Source organism: Nothoprocta perdicaria, unplaced genomic scaffold (genome assembly GCF_003342845.1).
Source record: "Nothoprocta perdicaria isolate Ctin4 unplaced genomic scaffold, notPer1 scaffold_312, whole genome shotgun sequence".
In the NCBI taxonomy this organism is placed as follows: Eukaryota; Metazoa; Chordata; class Aves; order Tinamiformes; family Tinamidae; genus Nothoprocta; species Nothoprocta perdicaria.
In genome coordinates, this window is record NW_020455547.1 from 130,828 (window position 1) to 157,361 (window position 26,534).

The 26,534-nt window shown below is 35.8% G+C and overlaps 1 protein-coding gene across 1 annotated transcript in view; it reads right to left on the minus strand.

The window, feature by feature from the left end:
• PRDM5 (PR/SET domain 5) overlaps nt 1-26,534 on the minus strand; it is a 62,614-nt gene that overhangs the window by 28,970 nt on the left and 7,110 nt on the right. Inside the window, exons 3-10 of the mRNA XM_026042726.1 lie at nt 20,157-20,279; nt 14,953-15,136; nt 14,090-14,264; nt 13,017-13,109; nt 12,637-12,758; nt 8,758-8,837; nt 5,010-5,094; nt 3,539-3,696 (exon numbers count right to left, since the gene is read on the minus strand). Coding sequence (XP_025898511.1) covers nt 3,539-3,696; nt 5,010-5,094; nt 8,758-8,837; nt 12,637-12,758; nt 13,017-13,109; nt 14,090-14,264; nt 14,953-15,136; nt 20,157-20,279 — 1,020 coding nt within the window. The remainder of the gene's footprint in view (nt 1-3,538; nt 3,697-5,009; nt 5,095-8,757; nt 8,838-12,636; nt 12,759-13,016; nt 13,110-14,089; nt 14,265-14,952; nt 15,137-20,156; nt 20,280-26,534) is intronic.

Below are 26,534 nucleotides of genomic sequence, written 5' to 3' on the forward strand. Positions count from 1 at the left end.
AACATGTCCCACCAGCAACATGCCAGATGCAGCAGGCTGCTCTTAATTTGATACTCTGTAGAACAGACTGCAGCCACCCTTCTGCAAGGCACCCGCTAGAGCTGCATTTCACTCAAATAAAACAAAACAGCCAATGCAAAAGTTTGTAGCATCTAAATCACAAAGAAAGCAATGAAAAGGTGAGCTGAATTCACTATTTTAAGACCCAGAGGGACACAAGCAGTATGCAATGCCAACAGCGCAGTTAGTTTCAGTGGCTTGATGTTCTACAGTTGAGTAGAAGCTTTAGGCATTTTTCTATACTATTCAAAGCCTTTTCTCTAAGTCAGTTGTGGGCTTAGTCTTGAACTATATTAAACGTTTGGCCACAGTACTGAAATCTTTTATAAGTGTAGCAGCAAGAGAAACATTCTATTTACACTGAGAAAATATTGTTACATTTTTTATTCTGTTACTGCTTCACCAGACCTTTCCACCAGACTGGAACATGGAAAATGAAGCACAAACCAAGAACATATGTTTTTACTGCAGTCTTTTCTAGAGCAGTTCTCTACTGTTGAATGAACTGTTTTACTGTTAAAATGCCAATAAGACCATAAACAACAGTAAAAACAAACAAAAAATCCTTCCAGAAATACACATTTTCAAAGACATATTCATTATGCAGAAAACAACAATATATCAGTACAATTTGCCTATAAAAATATAACCATAACCATATCTTTTCTTTAAACTCTGCTATGTTTACATCCCACTTAGATATCTGAACACAGAGCAAGTACTTTCTTTTTTAATTTTCGCATTTTCTATCAGGCACTCAATGACTACATCCACAAGGGTCAGAAATTCAAACACTCATTTGAAAGGGTCAGAATTTCAAACACTCATTTGGAAACAGCACAGGAATTAGCACCTGGCATCCAAAAAAACCATACATGAAGTGTGATGCCACAAAGATCCTACTCCTCTAATGCTTCAAGGTTTAGTGATGTCTAATTTTTAAGAATTCAGTGCACTTTTTGAACAGTAGCATGACCAAAACATCTGATACATCTAAAGGTAGCCTTTTCCTACCACAAGCATTTCTGGAAGTTCAAATCCAAGCATTCCCAGGAGAAAAGCTCAGGGAATGCAACTGTTACAATTCATTATGCTCCCCAGGACCCGATAACCCTAGATTTACTGTAAACCCTTTAAAACCCTGTGTCTGCTGACCTACTTCTGCTCACCAGTCATATTTTGTTCTCTAAGTGCATCCCATACACATAGCAACAAAGGAGCAGATGGAACAAAATCTCTGTTCTCTCCTGTATAGAAATAATGTGTAATAAATAGCACTGAATACGCACTTTCATCAGTCTAGCYTAGAAGAAAGCTGACTAGCTGACTAGTTTTATCTGCAGCACAATCCAACGCTAGGCATACTTCTTAACTTCAAATATTATTGTCTACCTTAGTCACAAAAATGGAACCACGCTTTTGATCACTTAGTCATTTAGCCTGAGCTTTTTCAAGATACCTGAGCTAGTTCTGCATTTCATAAAGGTTTTTAGCACTGACACCCCCAAAAGCTTGTGCCAGAGCAAGTTCATGGGTGCTCCTAGGCAGAGCAGCGCAGGACTCCCACACCTCAGAGTGGTAGCACAGCAGAGCCAGCAGATCCTGCCTCGCAGCTCTCCAGCTGCAGTGGGGTGGTAGCCAAGGGCTCAGGTAGGGTTCCTGACACAGTGCTCCATGGGGAAGTGTAGAAGCAGACTCACAGTGAAAGCCGCTGCCGATCTCCCAGTGAGAGCAACAAATGGGGTAACCTCAACTCCTCCTGTCCCTTTGAAATGGCCCAATAACATCCAATGACCCAACAAGCTGAACCTCAGAGATGTGTAAAAACATGGGTTGTGGGAGCCACATTTCATTTTTACTGGTACTTACAACACAAAATAAGATAAAATATAAGACATTTAATAAGATTAAATTACCTGCCTAAAGGAATCACAGAAAGAGGAGACTAACTAACAAACAATCAAAACAAAACCCCAGCTTTCCCTCTAACACAGTGCATTCAGACTGTAAATTAAAGACCTAACAAATATTCCCTGTTAATTTTGGTAAAGCTTACATAAATATAGGAATAAAATTCTTCCATTAGAGGACAGAGCTGATTCGCAGCCAGTATTACATGCAAATAGTGTCAGGAAAAAACAATTCAAAATGCTTTAAATGATTCTTGTGACAAAAAGTAAATACTTGTTAAACCAGTCTAAATTATAATACTATTCCCAACAAATGGGATTCTTGTCAGACAGTGCAAGGCTTTTTCATGCAGTCCTCCTTGCTTATGCTAACGGTACTGCTGCTTTGAATATAGAATTGGGTCAAAGTGTTTATCAATTATTCACACCTAATCCTCAAGTCCATTGTCAGCCAAAACTCCCTATCAGCCATCAACTGCAAATTAACATATGGAAACACTTTACATTTATTAACTTAAGAAATAGAAGCCTCTTTTCAGATRATGTTTTAGATATTTTCAATTATTAGTCTATACTCAATTTGCAAGATTTTGCCTCATGTTTTTAAWAGTCTAACACATAAGATACAATCACAGCATATATGGGAGCAAGTCTCATCTTTGAACAGGCTTCTGCGTGTTTTCTGTTTTCTGTAGTCATCACTGCTTCATCCTACTTGAGGCATTATTATTACTGTCGCATGATCTATAGATCAACGTGCAAGAGATGGTACAAAGATTTTATGCACAATTCCTAGTTGGCCACATTGTGTAAGATCTGTTAAGTAGGAATATGTTGGTTGTATCGAAGAGAAGAAGGGGGAAAACAGGAAAAGGAAACCAAAAGAGTTCCAAATACTGCACAAAATATCAGACAGGTAACATTTCCGCAGTCCTGTAATTCTGAAACAGCARTCATCAATGCAGCTTTGCTACTGAAAATGTAACTTCTGGTTAAAAATAATGACAAATATTACAGAAATTATGTCAGTGAGTTGGGCTTTAAATYCACAGAAACAGAGCGTTGCTTCATGAGCATATTTCTCAAGTGATGTGTCTTCTGATGCTGTTGTAATTTAACACTACTCAATGCAAACCCAGTACAGTTTGAAAGCAGTCCCTGGTAAATCCAACAATTAGGAATGACTGCAACAAGACTACACTTAATTTTATTCAAAGATGGTATTTTTTTAAAGAAAAAAAAGGAAGACATTTTAGATCTCTTAAAACATAATTTGATAACCTAATACTAAAAAAAAAAAAATTAAAATCAAAATTGGGATTTATGTGATGCTTCTAGCAAAGAAACTGTGGGTTGCTTTTGCCTATTTTGCTTTTTTAATAACAGAATTCATTTAGAGGTTCATCTGAGATTTTAATTATAACAAAGAACACTAGCAAATGCATTTTCTAAAGCTTTAATCCCATGTTTATAAGCATGCCAGAGCTTAATGATCAACCATTTAAAGGAAAAAGAGATGCAAATCTGAGGCTGGCAGACCTGTAAACAACAACAGCAGAGTGCTTTACCTTCTTGTGATTCTTGTAAACATTTCTGTGGGCAAATCCCTTTCCACAAAGCTTGCATTTATAAGGTTTATCTTCACTGTGTATTATTTTGTGTGCAGTCACTTGATCAAGTCGTTTGAAGGACTTATTGCAAACCTCGCAGGTGTAGGGGCGTTTTTCTGCAGAAAATGAGTGGGGGACATTTAATCTCCTGTTTATACAGGGGGAGAAGATGAAAGGCAGAGACAGTCATCTCCTCAGAGAGATTTCTGCAACTAAGTCAACCCAATTAAGATTAAACCAATTAGAAAGACATCTAATGCCCTTTATGTTAGACAGTTAAGTCACTTCACAAAAGATGAGCCATGGTGTATCTCAAGAAATTGGCACATTCTTTGCAAAAATCATTGCTAAAACTAAATTCAGATTAATTAGCTTAAATCAAAAGAGAATGACTTCAAAGAAGAAAACCCTGTTTCCAGATTACAAATGTGAAAGAGGGCATGACAGTTTAAATATTTTAAAACTTAATTAACAATATACATATTAGCTTCCAAAACCAAAAGTTGYTATACAAAAAGCCTTTATGCTTCAACTGGTGACTGCAATTTAACTACATTAATGCTCTTTCAAAAGTGTCAAAAGCAAGCTAAGAGTCTCTGAGATAAAGCTTATGTTATGAGAAACAATTTTTCAGTGTGGATTGATAATAAGAAAACAGTTCAATTACAAGCTTGTGCAGCTGTAAAATCCTGCACTTTTTTTTTAAAATGTTAACGTATTTGACAATGTTTGTGCTGTCATTGTGTTGGCTGATGTTTCTAACCACTGGTGAACGCAACTGAAATGCTAGATTCCAGCGATCAGAAATCTTGGACAAGTCTATTTCGTCCTCGTGCCAAACCTGCAGACAGAGGTCACTCCTGTTCATGGTGACCTGTTCTAGCAGAGGACAAACACGATGAAACATTYATGTGTGGCCTATGAAACGGTGGAATATGAGCTGCTTTTCTCTGACCAGGAACTCTGTGCTAAAAAAAGTCTAAATATTTCCCCTTTCATCACAGATCTCTCTGGTTACCACCTTACCTCAGTTCCCATCTTCTCATTTTTAACATGCAGGTTCACTCACTAGCCCTTCTCCTCCTCCATAAACCAAACAACAACCTTTTTCCCCATCCCCATAGAACTGACACATCCTGCACCAGCCACTGGGAAAGAATAGCTTGACAAAGCAACACTGGGAAGAAGACCACAGCATTACATTTGGATTTCCTAAAGCCTTAAGARCAGTAACTTGGATAGTTTCTCCTTGGAACCTGAAATTTGCTTGAACAGCCCAAGACAATGCAGAACACATCAAGCAGTCTATAAGAAAATAATTCAGGTAAAAATTCAGTTGTCATAAAATAAATATACATATATAAATACATACATATATATATATGCACATACATTACATAAAAATAATACAGACAAATCTATATTTTACCTGAATGAGTTATCATATGGCGCTTTAGTTGATTAGCTGAAATAAATTTCTTGTCACATTCTTGACATTCAAAGATCTCATGAACCTGAAAAATGCGTGTTTAATGATAATTAATGTGTGTCCCAAACAAGATTACACTTCTTACACACACAGAAATTCTCTAACAGACTTTAATTCTTACTTAGCCAGTTGCTATACCAATATTCCTACATACTGCATTTTCTCTCRTACTATAACCTTGGTGAACAATGTCTCAAAAAAAATTTTGTATAAAGGCTATTAGCATACTAATGTAACACATATTTGTGGAAACCACAATAAAAATGCTCAACTAGAGACTCCACCTAAATAACAAGAAAACAAAACCCCAAAAAGTTTCTCCATGAGAATTTTGTCTCACAAATTGTGCTTCACCATGATTTGTGCTMCTACTTCCATACCAATTGTAAAGCAAATTACAATTTTAAATAAATCAAAGAGAGGTTATGTCATTTTCCAAAGCCTMTGCACACTTGTGCAGTTTTGACAGTCATTTTTAGTCAAATATTTAACCAGAAGCARATGGCAAACTCAAGTGAAAATAATTCACTTTATCATGTTTACCTAAGTGCATTTCATATTAGTTTCTTCTGTATGTATAAGTAATCTACTACTCCATCTTTCCCAAGGATCTTGATTTTAACTTAAATTTTGAAGCTGGCATAATTATGCAACCAAATACTATCAGAATTCTCCTCTACCTCGATTATTTTCAGGTACTCTCTGGTATGAGATAACAAATGTACAGAAAGGGGGCTTTTRTAACAAACCCTTTCATTTTATTACCCAATCTTCTATAAGTTTCTGCACAACATTTTCTGAACAGTGTCTGCTGCTGTTTGTATTATGCTTCCATATTACTTATCAGCCCCAGATCATGGCTTAATATAKCTACTGAATAAAAGGATGGAAGAAAAGGCAAAAGAGAACATATGGGAATAGACAGAAGAATCCTGCTCACCATTACAAGCAATGATGCCAGTGGACTAGCATCACAATTCTTGTTAAAGCTTCGCAGGCATCATGCAGGAAGAGGATCGCATCAGCATAAAAAAACGGTTTTGGAAATCAACTAGGAAGGAAAATGTATATGATCTATAGTCTATATCATCTATGGGATGAAAATGCTTAGAAAAAGGAATAGAACTTTGGAAAGAAAGATGCAATGAAGTAAGGTTGAGGTAACTGTGTTTGTACGGTCTAGAAAGACAAATGGAGTTCATAACAGCTACACAGAATACTGATGTGTTATGGAGAAGTCAGTGGATATTTTTTCCCTTGACATTCACTGCAATAGGACAAAGAGCTATAGACTCAACATGCTGTAAAGAAAATTTAAGYGGGACATCAGAAATACACCCTAAAAAGCATATTTAAAAAACATAGTGGTACTAAACTTGGAAGTCAGAAATAAAATGGTAACTATGAAAATCGTAGAATTTTCTTCATTGGAACTTTTTACGAGATGAGAGAGCATTTATCTAGCATGATTTGAGTATATGCTTACTCCCCTTTGTGAAACAGTATGGGCTAGAAAACATCCTGAGGTCCCGAAGTCTTTCTAGCCCTACATTTACTTGAAAATATCCTCATAAAGGAAAAAAAAAAAAAAAAAAAAAAAAGAAAGAAAAAAGCAAAGTATTCCAGTAAATATTTGTGCGGTAAAATCAAAAAGGTAGAAAAGACTAATAGGCAGATGATGACAGCAGAGTTAAGAAGTGAATGGCTAAAAAAGGGCTTATATTTACAAATTTAAGGCAGAGTGGGGGGGGTGGGGGGGGAAAGGGAACCCACCCCACTTTACACCAAAAATAATATGAAGGTTCCAGGTTACACTCTGAAGGAAATGTCAAGTTTTCCCTCTAGTTATCTCATATATCATACCTTCCTATTTCCTAGTTTTATTTCTTCATACTGACAATTTTGGATTCTTTTTTCACTTTATGTTTCATCTATTCCTGTCTTAGTCTTTCCTCGTCCAGTCTAAATATTTCTGGTGACACTGGTGATTGCTTCAAAGCACCTCCCCTCTCCCAAAGCACAATAGTTCAAACACCCAGAAAGCATGAGTCCTATGTGCAACTCCCTTCACTGTCTGATGCAGATTTGTGAATCTGGAACACCTATTTCCTGGATCATTTGAAGAAGTAACCAAGCAAGAAGAAGCGCTAAGGTTTTACGTATAAAACATTCAAGGGGCCTCAACGCAAGTGCTCAATCTCCTTACCAATSAATGCCAACAATAAAAGCTATTAATTTGTGTCCAAATGTCTGCACAGAATGGCAACTTCTGCCACAAAACAAAAATTTTCATAAAATGGACATATTTGTATTTTCAGGGATCATCATTAGRGTCACTGATGATTTAAGAACTGTAATGATCCAAGAATAGATATGTTACAGTTTGGTTTGAGCATTAGCAATGCACAGGCCTGTTAACTACGACATGCATTTTATTACAAGCAAGGGGGAAAAAAAAGAAAAAGGAGGGGCCCCACCATCCTGTTCACAACAACATGTTTTAACTGATATCATCTATATTCTCACTGGATTCAGGTTATAACCAGGGCATTATTAAGGACTCACAGTTAATCTGATAAACAGTACAATGTAGGTTTTTGTAAAAACAGATCTCCTGGGTTTTAGTGATTTATCAAATTAATCTTGCAGGGACTTCCTTTGGGTATAATGGATTCAGAATCTCATATTCATAGTCCATCTGTATTTCTATACGAACCCACTTATTTCTAATACATGCTTTTTAAACTATTAACTCTTCCTGTTCTAGTTATAAAAGATTATGTACAAACTAAGAAAGAAGACAAACTTTCTTTTTCAGGGAACTAATTTCTATACTACTACATCACCAAATTGCAAATAACACCTACTGCTACTTCATAAAGTATTAAGACTGTCATAATTCTGCACATAATTGAAAACTGTAGGAGTTTTTGTGTTTTTAGGGCTTAATAAGTTAGAGAGCTTAGCGAAAGTAGATGATATAGTATAGTACAGGGCATAGAGCTTAGGGCATGGCGCTCGGAAGATCTCRCGATGTCACGGGAGTTAGGAGCGTAATTAATTTATGCAGTTTACTGATAACCCCATGCCATACAAGGCAAAAAGTAGAAATTAGTCTCCCGATTGGGCAGTAGGTGAGTTTCCGCATTCAGCTGGAGTATATAGGCAGACTGAACTGCRCAATAAWBGCCATTTTGCCGCATCCCCCGTAGTGATATCTRTGCTCCAGGGCCCTGGGGTGAGGACAACCCCAGGTCAGTCCAGCTAGCAAACAAGGCTTGCCGACCCCCATCGGCAACAGAAAACTCATGAATTATACATAGAATTTGTACATAAAATGAAGGCTATTACTGTCTGYATTACCATATTAGTATATAACATACTGTTACATTTTGCTCACTTTTAAACAATGCAAGAACAGATGGTAACCTTGGTTTAGCACGGGAATGCAGAAATAATATAAAACCATTTTTATATTTAGTAAATGACACCCTAAAATTATAGGAACATTTCTGACAAATAATTRTGATTAGATCAATAAATTCACATAGTAAAAGACACTGGTTTTGTAATCATTAAAGTGATTACCCCAAGTTTAGCACTACATCAACTTTCAAGTGACCTAGACACTACAGTCTTACATCTTAGCCAAATGAAAGTTTGCTGTGTTAGCCTTCATCCTACTGACCTTTCGATGTTCTTGGAGATTTGTGGCTGAGGAACATCTCTTATTGCACACTGAACACATGAGCTTCTTCCTAGAATTTCCTGAAACAGACACAAAATACCAGCAACATCTCAGAAAGGAAGTGCTACAAAAGAATCTAAATATTTCCATCAGTTTGTGATTTTTCACGGGTCATTTGACTGACACAAGATTTTTACATTTGTTCCCAATCTTCATAGTATTGGGTATCAGGAGTTCTCTGTGGGTGTCCAACAAACCAGTTACTGATGGAATGTAAATTCAAGACGAATAGAGCAATAAAGAACTAAACCTTAAAAGAAGCATTATCACATGTGTGCAATCAACTATGAAGAGCATGTTAATAYTAAGAACAATAACTTCAGAACAAAGTTCTTATTCTGTGCAGAAGCCATCATCTGTATCTCCAAAAATATCATACTTGTTTAAAAAAAGATTTTTTCCTAATAGAATCAGCACAGCAATGACAAAAAAAACCCATATTGAAGTCAAAATTACTGTTTCTCATTTTTCTTTATTTAGAAAGCAGTAAGCATTCTACTGTATAAAWTAACATACCACTAACGCTTTTATAGTTGAGTAAGATAAGTAATTTGTATTAGCACCAGATAAAGAATTCAAGTCTAGTCTATAATGTAAATTACAAACCATGCCGAAGATCAGCTACCAGATGTATTTTCCTTCCTCTTCACACTTGCTTTAAAAAGTRACAGAGCATTTAATTGGGTTTTGTCTGTTATTTACCATGGTTTCAAACTCAGTTTAGTACCCCACAAAGCTGTTTTATTAGATGTAAAGACACCACTAGGCTACTTATTTACTTATAATCATATGTCTTTGCAAGGTATTTCCTAGCTTTTATAAAGGATGTTCAGAATACACTAAAGAGAGAGGCAAATAGAGGCAAAACAAAGACAATGCAAAGAGTAAAGCAAAAACAGAGACTAAGCAAAACTTAGTCAAAGCAAAGAGGYTGTATGGAATATAAACTCATGAGATATCCTCCAGTTCAATATTCCAGACTCAGAGTATCCTACATCATTCCTGCTTTTGCTGTCCTTAAGCATTCCTAAAGCATTGATATTTATGTTGTCCTAAAGCATAAATTCCATATTTATGCTGTCCTAAAGAATTCATATTTATGTTGATTCTAGTTATTTGGTTTTCCCTTTTTTTTTTTTTTAATTTGGAATATTATTTTTTTCATCTGATAAAAAGCCTGGCCTTAATTTGTCTTTCATCAAAAATATTAAATTTAGCTAAATAATGTTAACAACAATCCCTCTCTCCATTTATCTATTTTAATACTAAAAAACGCCTATAAGATCTCATTATTACTTTATAAATTATAACATGTATACGGACAAAATAACCAAATAAAGATGCTTAACAAGGCTGCTCTTGTTAACGCTCAACCAAAAAATGCACAGAGTATTCTCAGGCCTTTGGTGCGTTAAGTAGAAAAGAGGCAGACTCAACAACTGAGACTCCAATAAGTAAGTTTGTATGCCAAATCCTCACTCACAGACATAATCAAAGGGATATCTCTAAATGGCTTCTGAACTGCAAGAAAAAGTCATGCAGGACCATCAGCAATTGTCCTGAACACAGAATCTGGTCTTCCTAGACTTTTTACACATTCAACACTGTAGACGTGCTGACTCATTGTAGAACTGCTCATTAAAGAATACCAACTCTCTATTGTATCACATCTCATTAGTTAGCACACAATGCGAGCAGATCAGTCACTTTATATTCCTTTGGTTGCTAACATAAAAGGTAAAAAAAAAAAAAAAAAAAAAATTATTTTTTCTCTTCTGCTAATTTCAAGTTCTGGTGCACATAAACATAAACACTCCATAAGAGTTCAGAAAGTCTTTAATGTAAATATAAACATTGCTGCTTTTATAAAAGTAATTTTTATGCAAATGCATTATCTTCCAAATGACATTGGTAAAAGACTTTAAATACATTATTTTCCTTGTCAAAATAAAATTGTGTGTTAAAAATTGTAGGACCATATGTAACTACATTTTGCTAGATGTTGAAATGATTTCTAATCTCAAATGAACCATACAGCCCTGTAGCTAGACACACAAATGTTTCTTAGCCCTTAGGACCTACATCTACAAAATATGTCTTAATCTTCACTGCCTCCATCTGCTGAAGATTGAGTAGGATAAAGCTAAAGAGGCTAAGCTATAAAACAAAACTACATATGTTGTACTGATATACCACAGCTTGTAGTTAATGGAATAACTTGTAGAGCATGTTATTAGTTTCTAGACCATCTTAATAAATTCACAGTTTTATTTCCAAATCAAGAGTAGTATTTCTGATAAACATTTTATGTAAAGATATGAAAGAATCTAACAGCATTTTAAGAACATATAGCATTTCAAAGACTTTGAACACAAACTCACTATTCCCAGCTTAGGTCACACTGTCACAATGGATCAGAAACGCGGAGAAAACATGATCTTGAAGAAAGCTGCCCATGTGTAGTGAGCAGACTCACGGACTGTAGTGAAAGCAGTATACAAAATATTCCTCTTACTATAAGCATATCCAGTCAGTTGGTTCTTCAGTATTTAAATTTGTAGTGGAAAAAAAAGAAAATACTTAACCTCCCATCCACATTTGCTGTTATAAAACTCATGATAAGCACTCACATATAATTATATACATGGATGCCTAAAAGTATATTATGCATATATATAGACACATATATATATGTTATTATATATTATTATCTATAATACACATATAAAATACATATATATAAATATATATACATACATATTTTTAMAGGCACCTTCCTGCACTAAAGTCAGCTGTGATTTGTATGAGCTCTAGCAGGCAAAATAAAAGCTGTGCTCACTCTGCAGGCAGGAAAAATATCCTTCACATTCCCAACCATGCCCAAGAGGTCATACAAGAGAGGAACTGCAGAAGTTTTACACCTCTACATAACTGAAAATAGTTGAGCCAAAAAAAACAGTGTTCCCAAATGAGTAAAAATGTCACTGGAGGAAAGAAAGAAAAAGAAACAGAAAAGARAGAGAGAGATAATCTCTTATGAAAATGGTTGTGGAATTTCTTTAGATTTTAAGATATTGGCAGAAGAAAAGTTTCATATAATGAAAACTTTACAAAACTGGACAGTGTTCTCATCATTAACTGAAATCTGTTTGCTCTCTGGTATTCTACTGTCCCATGCATACTGATCTTTCATTGACACTGAAAGAGGACATGCACAGAGAGTAGAATGCCAGAGCCGAGATCTGCATTGTGGACCTGAGAGAAGCTTTTTACCCTTTCATGGAAACAGAGTCAGGTTTGATTGAAAATTATTGATTTGCAGTGCAAAGATATAAAAATGCTAGGGCCTAAAGGGACTAGTAGATTGCCCAGCTTGACTTCCTGCACAACAGAGGCTATAGAATTTCATGCACTACTCTCATCAAGCCTAATCATTTGTGAAGCAAGTCATCCAGAAAGACATCTCATTGTGTCCTGAAATTATCAAAAAAAAAAAAAGAAAAACTTGCCACTTCCTGGGGCAGTCTCTGCCAGTGGTTAATTTTCCTCACTATTGAAAGGTTGTGCTTTATCTCTTACTTGTCTTGTTTAAACTTCCCTGGATTCCTATTACATTTTCTGTAGTAGACCAATGAGTCATCTGGTATAGAATAATTTCTTCCTGTGGCAAAAGGAATACTTACTCTTGTAGTTAGTTATTTCTTATTTTTCTCTTTGATACAAATGAATCCATTAAAAAGGAAATCAAAGACAACGTACATATGAGAATTATTTTTGCTCATTTGTTGTTTTTTGAAGAAACATTAAACTGCTCCTTACCACTGTGAACATTTTCCTTATGTTTTTTCAGGGCATCCTTACTCTTGAACCTCTTCCCGCAGCTATCTGCCTTGCATATGAATCTGGCATCCCCTCTGCACGCCTCCTTGTGCTGTTCATAACTATATGGGATAAGCAGAAAGGAAAAACAACGCATGAACATTTAGAGAAATGAAACACATAGCTAGCACTCTGAGCTTAAACACATGCTACAGTGCAGAGTTCCAAGGCCACCTCATGCATTACTTACAGCAAACAGGAATGAAAGCATTTGACTTCTTTCACTGTTAGGATTCACATAAACTAACAAGCTTGAAAGCTAGCATGCAAAGGGAGGCCAGCAATGACATGACAGCAGTCCAGTAACTCAGACACAAAACCTCGATTCTGAGCTGAAGGAAGTATTGCAAACAGAGCACTGAAAACTTCTTGAAGCATCTCCTGGGTTGATATTCTCTGTGCACTGAAGTACACTAAAATAAATAAATAAATAAAATGTAATAATTTTACAATTTACACAGGATTGAAATAGTAAAAATGCAGATCCAGTTCTACAACTCTTTATCTAAATAAATGGTTTATTTAATGCTTGAAGTACCCTGGAATTCATGGGGACTAACCACATGCACACACAGCAACAGTTGGAGACATACTACTGTATTCTTCATCAGATGAACTCTGCATGATGTAAAGATGTATCAAACTGGCCATGCCACACAAATCCAAATCCTACCACAGATCAGCAGAAACAAATACATTTTCAGCAAAACATATTTAATTATCAATCACCAAATATGTCTCCACAATACAATTCCCTTATTTATTTCCATGAGAGAACACAAAGCCTATAAACAGCTAGGACTAATAACATTATTCAAATGTAAGTAACAGAAAAATTCACTACAGCAACAGTCTTAATTGCACTCTATGCAATGTGAGTCTGTTATTCCTGATATGAGAGAATTAAATGTAGTACTATGTATAATTAAATGTATAATTAAAAGCATTATATCCATTTAGTTACAAGCACAAAAATATACAAAAAAACCCCACAAAGTCAACTATATTTTTTCTGTGCTATATTTTACTCAGTTAGAGCATTATTTCYTAAATTACTAAATAGTCCACTAATACAGACCAATAGTTCTGGATCAACCAGCTCTGATCGATCTGTAATTTATAATTAAAAATTTATTTACTGCATTTCTGTGACAAGAAATTCCCAAGAAATACAGACAGTCAACATATTAGAAAAGTGAATGTAATGAAGGAGCTATACAAGCGATTAACTCAAACAGTAAAGGCAACAGTATCTACTGTACCTCTTAGATTCTTAAGTATTATCCAGTGAATTCAAACATACAGGCATAAAAATTAAAGCTAAAATTATGATTAAGCCAGGAGAAATCAATAATTTAAAGGATCACTGAAAAGTAATCTTGTTCCTACTCACTGTCTCTGCAGAGCTTGTTTAACAGGGAATTTCTTTCCACAGTTGCGGCACTTAAATTCCTTCTCTTCACTGGGTTTTTGGTGCAAYGTCTGAAGATGTTCAGCTAGGATCTCCTGGCTGGCAAAACTGGATTCACAGTTTGGGCATGCATGGTCCTCTTTACAACTAAGAGGATCTGCATCATTGGAGGAGAAGGAGAAAACAATAAGGGGATAATGTTCATGGAACACAGGTTACATTAAGAGATACTCTCACTCAAAAACAGATAACACAAAATGGCATTGTAAAATTCACAACAGGCTTTGTCTCTCAATGAACTACTCACACAAAATGCCAGCAGGTAATGGGTAAATCCTGCCTCCAATTTTGTCAGAAACGGATGCAAAGCATAAAGATGGATGTGATTTAGCTTGTTAGYCTAAACTGACCCTGGCTGTAAGTTCATCACAGTAATTCAAATCACCTATCATTTCTTTGATATCTTACCTTAAGACTGGCTGAACTGCTTTATGGAAAGATTTATTTCATAAAGTTATTTCATCACTTATGATAGAAGAAACTTCCCCCTCTCAGATCAAAAACTCAGCTTTTATAAAGCTATAGGCAGGTGAGAAAATCCAACAGAAGTTTAAAAATTTTTGATAACTTGTCACAAAATGCAGGCTCACTTATTCTAACTCATAACAGTTGCTTTCCCATGCTAGACAAAAAGAACCCCAATCCAAAGTGAATCCATGAGATACAAAGTCATACAAATACACTTGAGGACCCTTGGAATTTTCCAGTGTTATAAAGCTGGTGTTCTCTCTCTTCATTACTACTTTTAAGCTCTCAATTTATCTTTTCGCATGTTGCTCACCTACCTGCACTTTTTTCACCAACTGGTTGCACTTCTTTGTTGTTGTTACTGTCTTCATCTTCCTGGATAACAGGGACCTCTTCCTCCTCCTCTTCCTCTTCTTCCATGTCACTGTCCAAGTAGCCGATCAGAAGTTCTGTGTCTGTTTCAATATCTTCCACTGCCAGGTAGAAAATGTTTTCCCCTTCCTATTGCAAAAAGTGGAATGACTGATTTTGAGCATGAATGTCCAAATGTCTGACAGAATAACTGTATGAACGACTATCAGTGAATGACTATATCAAAAAAATGTAAAATGGTACATTTGGAAGCCTAAACTAATACTAGCCCTCAGGGAGAACAGAGTTGGAATAGCCCTTTTGAGATTTCTTTCCTCGCATGGCTGCATAGATAAATTGCTCTTGTATTCTGGTGTTCTGAAACATGCCCTCTGCCTCACCTGTGAGACTTTTACAATTTGTGCTGTAGCCTATGTCAGGATGAAGCGGTGTTAAGCGCTTCCTGTCTGACTAGAACTTCAGAGCTGGAAAATGAAACATTCAAGAATTAGGAAAAAAAATACTTACGTAATCAATAGAGCTTTCGCTCTGTCCCCTATTGGCTGTATGGCTTACATATTAGGGGGGGTGAGGGAGAGTTTTCTGCTTGTTATTTCTGATCTTCCCCAACCCCCAACTTAGAAGATTTACAAACTTCTTTATGAACAGATTTTCAACGCTGGTCAGCATCTTTACTACCAAGTTAGCAGTATAAATATAACTGGCTCTATAAAGTATATTTAAAAGTAAAAACCCTCTGTAGATTTAAACTTGCTGTTGACATGCAGATGCATAGAGGGTAGAAGATACAGTCGAGATCCTGCCGAGAGGACAGCGCAGGGAACGATGAGGCCCCCAAATTTCTCCACAATGAATAAATGAGCTTCCAAATAGATACATAAGCCAACAACTTYGTCTTTGAAAATGTTTAATTAAAGTTACTGGGGGAGGAAGGAAGCAGCTGTCTTCTAAACTGATATATAGAGCTGCTTTTTTCTGCCATATGTGAACCAAGTGGTTTGGGTACTACCCAAAGCACCAAAAGCAGACTCATGTTTACGTTAATGAAAACTTCCAAGTACTGGCATAAATCTTAAAGTTTATCTGATTAACATCCAAGCAAACTAATTGAAGCTTCTTTACAGTACATCTAGCCATGTATTTTGTAACAGGCTTCATAGCACAAGGACAAGATACTGACTTTTAATTTTTGTAATATACTAAGACTACTTTAAACTGTCAACAGGGATGTAGGACTCCTCACACTTTGGAAAGTCTATAATGTATTACACAAGTTACTGTCACACACAGAGAAACCTATTTAATTTAACAGACTCAGCAGCAGATGCAGCCTTCAAGGACCCACTACTTTTCCATCCTTATCTCAATGACAGCATTTGAAAGTCTAATTAATTACACATTTTCTTCAAGAGAGAATAGATAGACTCAGCGGTCCAGATACCCACCAGCCATCCTAACTTCTGCTTACATGTAAGAGTTGCTGTTTTTCATATAACTCTTTCAAGAGTTTCAGAGAACTTGAATTTTCTACAATCTAAATTCAAATCATATCATCTGCAAAGGTGATCTGAGATCTGGTGAAAGGTGATCTTCCTACATTCATTCTCCACTTGAGCRAAAACCATTGCAGGAAAGTATCAAACTTAATAAACAACCAAATAGTGCAGCTTGCAATTAGTTTACATATGACATACTCTACACTGCACAGTAAACCGGGGGAGCAACAACCTGTTCAGATTATTAGGTTCGTGTACATCAAGCAGATGCATCCCAACAGCCGAGCTCTTAYGGCTACTACTGCATCTGGACCACCTCTACATTTCCCCATAAGCCCACTGCTCTTTGTGCCAAAACGTGTCCCACATCGTTCCCATTTGTGTACTTTCCATTCATAATAAGATTAATGAAAAAGTACTACAGAAACCCCAATGCTTCACTAATCTTTGTTGCATTTTCATTGAAAAGGATTTACTTTGGATTCTAATCCAAACTAAAGCAGCTCAAGCACATTCTTCCTCCACAGCTAATTCTTCCTCCTCAGCTGGTTTTTCCAGCTACACTAATCGTCAGGTAATCAAAGCACTAATTTGTCCAGATATTCCCTTACCGCTGCAGCTCCACGGACAGCCTTTTCACTGAAACAAATGGAAGTGATCCAGAAAAAGGAATCTAAATCTTCCCCTCCACCCATGGCTAGCAGCACCTGCATGAAATACATTTATCTACATGCTTGAAGACAGGGACACAGTAGACACAGTAAAAGATTTTTCAGATAATTTAATAACTCTCCCACTCACAAAGAACACACCTGCAACTGTTCTGTCTGTCCATCCAGTTAGGCCATCCTGGGCAATTTGTTAACTATGTTCATCTGCTATAGGTCACAAGGGTCCTTGACGGGCAATTCATGTYCATTGGCATCAGGACCTCTCTTCCACATTCCTAGTTTGCTCTTCTGGCAATGTTTCTTTGCCTCCCCCCTTCCTTGAATTCCTTTCCTCCTTTCTGTTCCCTTTCTATGGTGCATTGCAGACTACGACCACTCGCCTTCCAACTACTTATTTTTGTTCAAATAACTTTTGTTGTTCCATTTTTATTCAGCCACATGTGCTTCATCTATTCAGATTCTTGTTCTCTCCATAGAGTYATACACCCTCCCATGTACTTTGGAGGACAGTATACATAATGCTAACAACTACCATTGTTTACTGCATATAGTTCATAACAAGTTAATCACTCCTTTGCAGTGAGCTACATTTCAGAAATGCCCCAAACTGTCCTGTAATATGCAAATTTATGGAACAGCTTCACACACTTTGTCCTTGCTTTCCCTGTGTCTTCTCCCCTTACTCTTGCCTGCTAGGTGGAGATTTGTATGTGAGAGACAGTGCTATAATAACTATAGCCATATTTTGCTATAGTTATGACAGCACTGTTTTTCATATGCTAATCTTCTTCCATTACATTTGTGAAGTACAACTTAAACTACCCCTTCACAGTAAATATCCTCTCTTTCACATTAACTTTTGCTATTTTATTATTCTAACTCATGTTATTCTGAGTTACACCAGATCATCTAAGTGTCTACTTATAAATGAAACTGCATTTGAATTTAAAGTTCCAGTTGGCAGCAATTCTGTTTATAAAACAGTTTTGACCTTAACCACAACAGGATCTTTGTTGCACAGTCATMTCCAGCTGAGATTGCTTAGTAAAATTACAGCTGATAAACACATACACATATTCATTCAGGACTATATAATATTGAAAATATAATAACCTAAAAGCTAAAAATAAAACAAACAACTCAGCTCCTTCAGGAATATCTAATAGGAGACATTTCATTTTGATTATGACAAATACAGTATATTTTTGCTACATATCAAATATCATATTTATAATTGTTAGGAATGGCCCAGGGCAAAAAAATTACAATTCATACAGTGTCTGCTAATGCAGGATTTGCAATTTYACAGTTCCATGAAACACAGCAGCAGGCTAACTCATTCAATTGCTACTTGAAMTTAGTTAGAGGAGCCTCCTCTAACTGCCTCCAGCAATTCAGCTGTGCAAAATACATAGAAGAAAAAAATCAGGACATATGCAGGTACCTTCCAACATTTCAGTGCATTTCTATCAGTCACATATAGATATTCTTACAGAACAGTTGCTAAAAATACTTCCTATGTGTTGTAAATGGAAAAAATACTGAAACATGACTGCTCCATGATAGAGCTGTCACATAATTCAGAGCTAGAACACTTGTCACAATACGAGCAACAGCTTTCACCTGAACTAGCCTACTATCACAGCTACTATCACACCACCACTCATGTGCTATAAATCGCTTTTTAACTACAGGAAGGATTTTGTACAGTATCTAAGTAGGATTTTTGGATTCAACTGACTGATGAGGAACTACTCATATTTTCCTGCAAAGCCCAGGATGTAATTTCATTTACCTACATGCTTTTATTTACATGCATTTACATCCAATTTATCTTCTTCTAAACTCAGAGCCACACACTAGGTAGTAAACAGTGAATTAATGATCAATTGCTTCATTTGGGATATAAGATTACGATGTTTATCACTACTGCAGTAACACAACTACAATTGGAGGTGTTCTCAGAGTAGACCAAAATGCTCCCATTGCAGTGTTTGGAGACTGGAAAGAGGACTGGTAAGAAGGGAGTCATTTAGCTTCCATTCACATTTTTATACACATAAAATCGCACAGTAAATTTCTAGAGAGCAGCTGTCAAGCACACAACTAGTGTTAAGTTCTTAGGCATTCTTTGAATAGTCTAGGATAGGCTTGTTCTCCAGCTTTGGTTTATCTTATTTTAGTTGGTTTGCTAAAGCAATAGCAGAGTTTTAGGATTTACATTTCACTTTATTAACTTGGGATCAAACCATATAAAGATACAGGGCATATTTTTCTTTATTTAACACGAGTAGAACCTACTCATATTAAGTGTAATTAAATACATAAATATATACATGTATGTAAAATGTATGCAGGTATGTATGTGTATAGGTACATATGTGTATACATGCATGGCATCATGATCACTCACAATGTGGTAAGTGATTATTGATCATATCTATTGAAAAAGAGAATTTRGTAAATCCTTGTTTGTTTTCTAAGTTTGCCTTTCATTATCTCATATATTTACAAATATATATCCTTTAACTCCACTTTGATCCTTTAAAACAGCATGCAAAAAGCACTAGGCATATTCAAAGTAAGGAATATTATGATGCAATATAGCTATATAGTAGTTTAACATAATATCTGGAAAAGAAAAAGAAAACCTGGCACACACTGGACATAGTAATGAATTAGGAATTCTTCACATCAAAGGATTCAATGTAATTCTGTGACAGTGGATTAACACGAATGCTTCAAGGAAAGCCAAATTCTAAATGAGGACTTCTTCAGTCCTTCAATCTAACAATGTCTTATTTTTGGTATCACATTTAAGCACAAGAGTTTATTCTCAATAAAAAGGGTGGGAAAGGGAAAGCAGTATGGTTGCTGTGGTTCTCATTCTGAAGGTTTACTGAAAGAGATAAAAACTAAACAGAAAAACAAATTTATTAAATTAGTAACTGGAAGAAGATGGTAGGAATCCATGAAGCCTACCTGAATGGCTGCCAGGTTCTTTTGCTCCTGCGAGGGGGCCTCATGGACAAAACGCAGCCAATTAGAATGGCGTGGATTGCTTGCATCCAAGATATAAAGGACTTCGCCTTTATTCCCACGAACCTGGAACATTAATAAGAACAGGCAAAATTAAAACTGCTTACAGTACCTACCAAATAAACAGAACCACTGGCAGACACAGGCAGGCTGGTGCTCAGCAGCTGCACCACTTGTTGAATGCAGCAGGTGTTCCCAGCTAAGGTGCCATTCACCTATTTCTATAAGCACATTTAACTCCAAATAGGCATGCAACTCAAATCCAGCAATTGGTGTCAGTCTCCTTTACTGAATTCACTCTTTGCTTGATCTTTTCCTTTTAATTATCTCTGTATTATGACTCCCGGATCCCCCAAACCATCTGTATGATTATTCAGACTCATGTTCTTTCCTCCCCCTTTTCCTTTCAAATCTTCCTCTCCTTACGTTCTTGCCAGAAACTGATAAAATCTGAGGCTCTTTTCCCTTCCAATCCCATCATCCGTTCTCCAGATTTCCTGAGTTCTCCTCCTTTGCATGTTTTGATGCCAGTATTTTACTCCTACAGTCTACCTAGCTCTTCCTCTTCTGTCCCAGTTTGTCATCATTCAGTCTCTTTCACTCCTTCCTACGTACTTGAATTTGAAAGTCACCTGCTTCCAATTCCTTTTCCCTTCCTCACAATTTACTGTGAATGTCCCCTCTTCCTTTTCCAAACTACTGTCCAAGAGTGAATTATTTTCTTCTGTAACCTGCGTGTGTTCTCCAAGTTGCTCATCAACTTACTGTGTCATGTTTCTCTTTTACTGTAACTTCAGACAACACCAGCAATAACTTTCTGTTAAACATAAGGGGTAGGACTTTCTCTAATCTTATGCTATTTCAACCATTTGTTCCTAGTACCAGTGTGTTCGGGCTCTTCCTTCTGTATTTCTCTCCTCCTGTTTCTGTATTCCTGCAGACACCCATTTCACGTTTGCAACTCGGTGATTTGGTAATTCTTCATACTTTGCTTTCTTTTTCAGACATATTCTTCCAAATTATTCTTCCTATGCCAATTATATTACCCTCTATTGCCAGTTCCCCAAATAAGCTATTTCTATAGTTTCACCATCTCCAGAAGTACTTCAGCTTTAAACAACCATTGATAACAGCATACATTCATATCTGAACTCATCTTTTTTGCTGTCTTTGATTGAAGCTTTTTCCTGTAAGCATACAATTGCTTAATCAGCTCCAAAGCCAAACATGAATTATCTGCTCTTTGCCTCTTTTGCTAGCCTATACCTCTGTTAGCAATATCTCTTTTTCTTCCTTATCACCAAATACATTTTTCTTCATCCTAATCCCAAATCCAGTAGATACGTTTCATTACTGCTAGCTCTCAGTGCTCCAATGACAATCTTATCCTTTCAGAAACTTATAAAACACTCTTCAAAAATTACCTTCCTCTTTTCTATTTCAAGTCTTCTATGGTTTTCTGCTCGTTTAGCATGTGTGAATTGTTTAGATTCAGAACCAATAAAACTGCATTTATCTATTATCTATCTCATATTTTACCTCTCATTTAGATATCTTTCATATATGTAAACTTCATTTGAAGACATATAGGTGGCCTTAATGTATATCAGTTACTCAAACTACACTTGGCTGAATTTTTTTCAGCATATGAGATGATTTCAGTAAAATCAAATTAGTATATTACGTAGGTGAAGGGCTGTAAAATATTTAGCATGGGAAACAAACATGTGAGGAAGACACTTTTTAAAACTGCCCTGTAGACAGAAAACAGACGTAAGCATCACAAACTTAACTTATAAAGTGACATGTTCCACACTTCACACGCTGCTAGTGGAACCTATCTTTCCAAAAAATATTGACTGATAGTTGTACCGCTAGATGTAGCAAACTGTCCAATACTTCTCTGTTAGACACTATTCTGAAGAAAAAAATTGCACAAATGATACTATCTTCATGTGAGGAAATTCTTGTTCTCATTATAGATCCACAGCATTTTTACAACTGTATCCAAATTTCAACTTACATGAAAAAAGTGCAAATAGAAACTTAGTTTGTTTAACAGTCTTTCTTCTCTCTCAAAACACAAAGAAATACTGCTGACAGTATATAGCTGCCACTTTCACTACATGAAAAATGGCTTTTTGTAAAAGTATATCCATTAAATCTCCTCTGAGATAGAGGATATAGAGCTACAAAAGAAGGTCACGCCACAGCATTATTATTCCCTGTGATTTATTTATACAAGGAACATATTTTCTTTATCTGTCAACAAGAAGTGTCCATTGTAGGTATTTTCTAAGAACTAGGGATTTCCCCTATGCAAGACCAAAATTAGATTGTCATCACAGCTTTGCATTTAAATTGCTCACATGCATACATGCTGTATTTGTTTCCAATAGATGCACTATCATATGTTTTCAGTATGAATGCTTAAATTACCTAAACTTTTAAGATATTGCTAGAGAGAAAAACTATATTCAATTACAATAATAGCTGATGACAGCATGTTGTTCTCARATTAAAATAAAATGATTACCTTAGTTCTTCAAATAAAATCCTTTAAAAATTATTACTGTCCTTCTGAGGAAGATGTCTACATATCATGAAAAGCTGTGACTATTTCTAACTTTAAAAGTTTACTTTCAAACACCTGGACTAACCATATATCACACTGAACAGTATCAAAGCTATATATCTAAATGTAGGTTTTTACATTATTTCATTTGCCAATGTCAATCCATTATTGGAACGATTAGTTCCATTAGGAATATGAGCAAAATGAATACGATCAAACCACAAAAGAAAGCTCCAAATTCACATTCAYATGCTTGCTATTCATATATTTAGTTCCTGAAAAGTCCCATCAAATATTAGAGACGTGATGCATTGATTACGCTGTAATAATCACTTGGTTCTAAATATGTAACTTGCCTAGTAGAACAACATCACTCGGTGATAATGGTTAACAGTGCAGATTACTATCTTTGAGTAACWTAAATCAAGCTAGTGTCATGCTTTTCAGCAAGAGTACTTGCAGCACTGCAATTTTTTTTAATCAATTCTTGACTTATATTGCAAAGAGAAACAGTCAAGATCCTGGTACAAAACTGTATATTCTCCTTGATGCCACACCATAATCTCAGCTATCTTTCTCAATATTTGCCTACCCATGAAGAAATATCAATATACAAAGAAGGAATAAGGAAACACATAAGGAAACTTTGACAAAAGAATATGATTAAATCCTTAAAGACAGATGTTACACTTTCCATTACTTTTACCAATTTACATTTACTTTTTACCATCTCATAAAGAAATATTACTACATTAAAAATGTAGATGCAAAGAAATAAAAGCCACAAAAAAAGTCAAAAACACTTCCTCAAATTGAAAGTCAGTACAAGGTAATAATGATAGTTAAATAAGAGTGGGTTGTACATTTTTAGTTTAAACTAGGTGCMTCTAACCCTCATTCATATCAAAATATTACTACATCGAAATATCCCAAAGGATGCTCTCTCCAGTAAGAGTTCATTAGATTCCCCAACCATGTCCTTGCCTTGTGGTGTGAGCATTTAAAAGGAGAATCAGTTCAATTAGGAAACACATCAACAAACACAAGCTAAAGGACTTAAGTCTGGCCTCTGCTTGTAAATCTATTCACATATCCAAGGAGACAGSATCAGAGATTCTCTCACTCAGACAGATATTGAGCTGCAGGCACCTACAATCCTGCTGGCTACAGCAAAAAGACATTTTCCCCTCTCGCATTTGTCATCACTGACACTGGAAAAGATGAGAAATGTATTGCGTAGCCTCAGTATTTCCAGCCATGGAAACTGCCCCAGCTATAAWGCAAGGAAGAGCACAAGATTAATGTATCAAGCTACAATCATCCTTTTCAAGAAATTTAAAGATAATGCAATTTACCTTTCCACTCCACAGAGCTAAAAAGCAGCACACTGGTTTCTGGAGCACCACATCTTAAATTAACTAGGGCTTCCTAGCTTTTTTGTATCAGAGAATCTTCTTTTACAAGGATGCACATACAAAATCCTACCACTTACTCCACACAGGGAAGAAAGCAAGAGTCATTCTGAAAAAAAAAAAATTCAAATTCTCTTGCAAAGAACTTTCAAATTGCTCAATAGCTTCACCAGAAATCTTCAGGACACTGCCTGCCACAACCATTGCTGGAAGGAAATTGTAGAAAATGAAAAATACTTTTGTGCATCACAAACTGAGATAGAAAACCTTCAAAGAAACTTATTAAAGCACCTGCAATCCAATTATTGCATTTCTCCCCAAAATTTGATTTGTAATGTTTTCCTTTCATAAATAACTTTAAAATACTTGAAGAACCATGCATTTTACTAGTTCCCTTCCAGAAAACCCCAGCAGCAACACAAATACTCCATTAAAGTGCTTGACTTGTCAGACCTCAGTCTTATATATAAGGGCTCTGATCTAAAGCTAGTCAAAGCCAGCTAAGTTTTCCACTGACTTTGCATGTTTTTGGGGAGTTTTATATAACTGAAAACAATCATAGTGCAAAAATATTTAGCATTAAGTAGCAGAAATATGACTTCATTTCACTTGCTAATAAAAATAAGCATGAGCATTAGCTTCCACAGAAAGACTGATCTCAAACATGTTTCTGTTCTTCTCATATTTAATTTATAGCAATGAAGAAAACATCATCTTGGAAGACAGACAGAAACCACACCTGAAATATGTAGCATTCAGTGTTACACAGTTTAGCATGTGCTATCTTACCCTGACCAACACTTCTTCGTGGTATGACAAAATATTTGAAAGAGAACCAAGTCTTTCCAACCCACCTCATTTTAACATTTGCCAAAGTCATCAGTGGAAGTATATGCTTGCTACAATCCAAGAGTATTGAAATGAATRCCGCTTTCTCGGTTTGGACAATAAAGGAAAATTCAACACATATCTTCCCTTCACAGGCTGAAGAAAATAATAAATCTTAGCAGCTTCCAGAAGCAAAAATTTCTGTGAAATTGAATATCTAAAGAATATTCTGTTTTCAACTCAAAGCACTTGAGCTAGCAATATTAAACTTACATGTGTTTGCAGGAAGACCAAATATAACACTAATTCATATTAACTAGGTAGCACTTTGTCAAGGTATTTGTGGGACACTAAGTACATACATACACAAGCAAACTCTCAAATCATCACCAGGGCTAGCTGCATACTTAATCATTAGACAGTGTGAGAGATAATAGTGGGGAAAAAGGGGGGGGGGGGAGGGGCAGGGAGGAGAAAAAAAAGCTACCTGGGTATTTTGCTGGCTTTTTAAAATCATTATTCCTGACCACACTGTCATCAAAGTTTTCTGGGAATTCTGGTTTGCTTTCCATTCACATAACTTGCAAGTAAAATTTTCAGCAGCTAATTCTTTACAAAGACAACAGCAAGATAAAGGATGCTTTTGTTTCAATTTTTTAGAGATTCTTGAATGAGCAAGTGTAAAACATTTCATTCCTTCAATATTATGCAAATTATAAGCAGACTAATGACATTCATCTATAACTAATATAATCACAACTCTAATGTTCTCAGAACTTTATTTAACAAAATGACTGGTCACCAGTAAACTTCCTAAAATTGCTTCCAAGTTATATGTCTTCCAAAAGACCAATATTATCATAATGGCTGCAATTCAGTTTCGATGTAACCTCTTAAAGGTGCCACCTTATAGTGCTGATCTCAGAGCAAAAAGTACAGCTTGATTAAAAAAGACCACAATACAAGCTACTAGCAACTTTGGACCACTAGAAAGGCATGTGGTAAATTTCCTTACAGAAGACCATACCAAAAAAAAATTGGAAGCTGAGACATAGGTATTATAAGCAAATAAAATATTATCTCATTAATGTTCATTTTTAGATGACCCATGAAAATGTAAAACCTCTACTTTTTAGTCTTCTTTCTAAAGGTGTCCTCCCAAAAAACCCACATTCTTGACTGTGATCAGACTGAGAGGTCAGGCATTAATGTACTTTCATCCAGCAGCCATCCAAATAGTTATTTTTAATATATTTGGTACACCTAAATATGCATAAACTTCACTAGTTGCTTTGACTCACTCTGGCAGTCTCTGGAATAACCATCCACTTGGATTATTCAACTTCTTTATACCTCCTTCATTCCTGGTCTTGATTTTCAACGTAAGATGTCTCTCAGCATGATTTAAATTACATTATAAAGACTGTGTTCAGATCAACTTCAGTAAACATGAACAAGTTGGGTTCAAAAATTCAGGAAGTCATAAAATCTGGTATGTAGAAAACT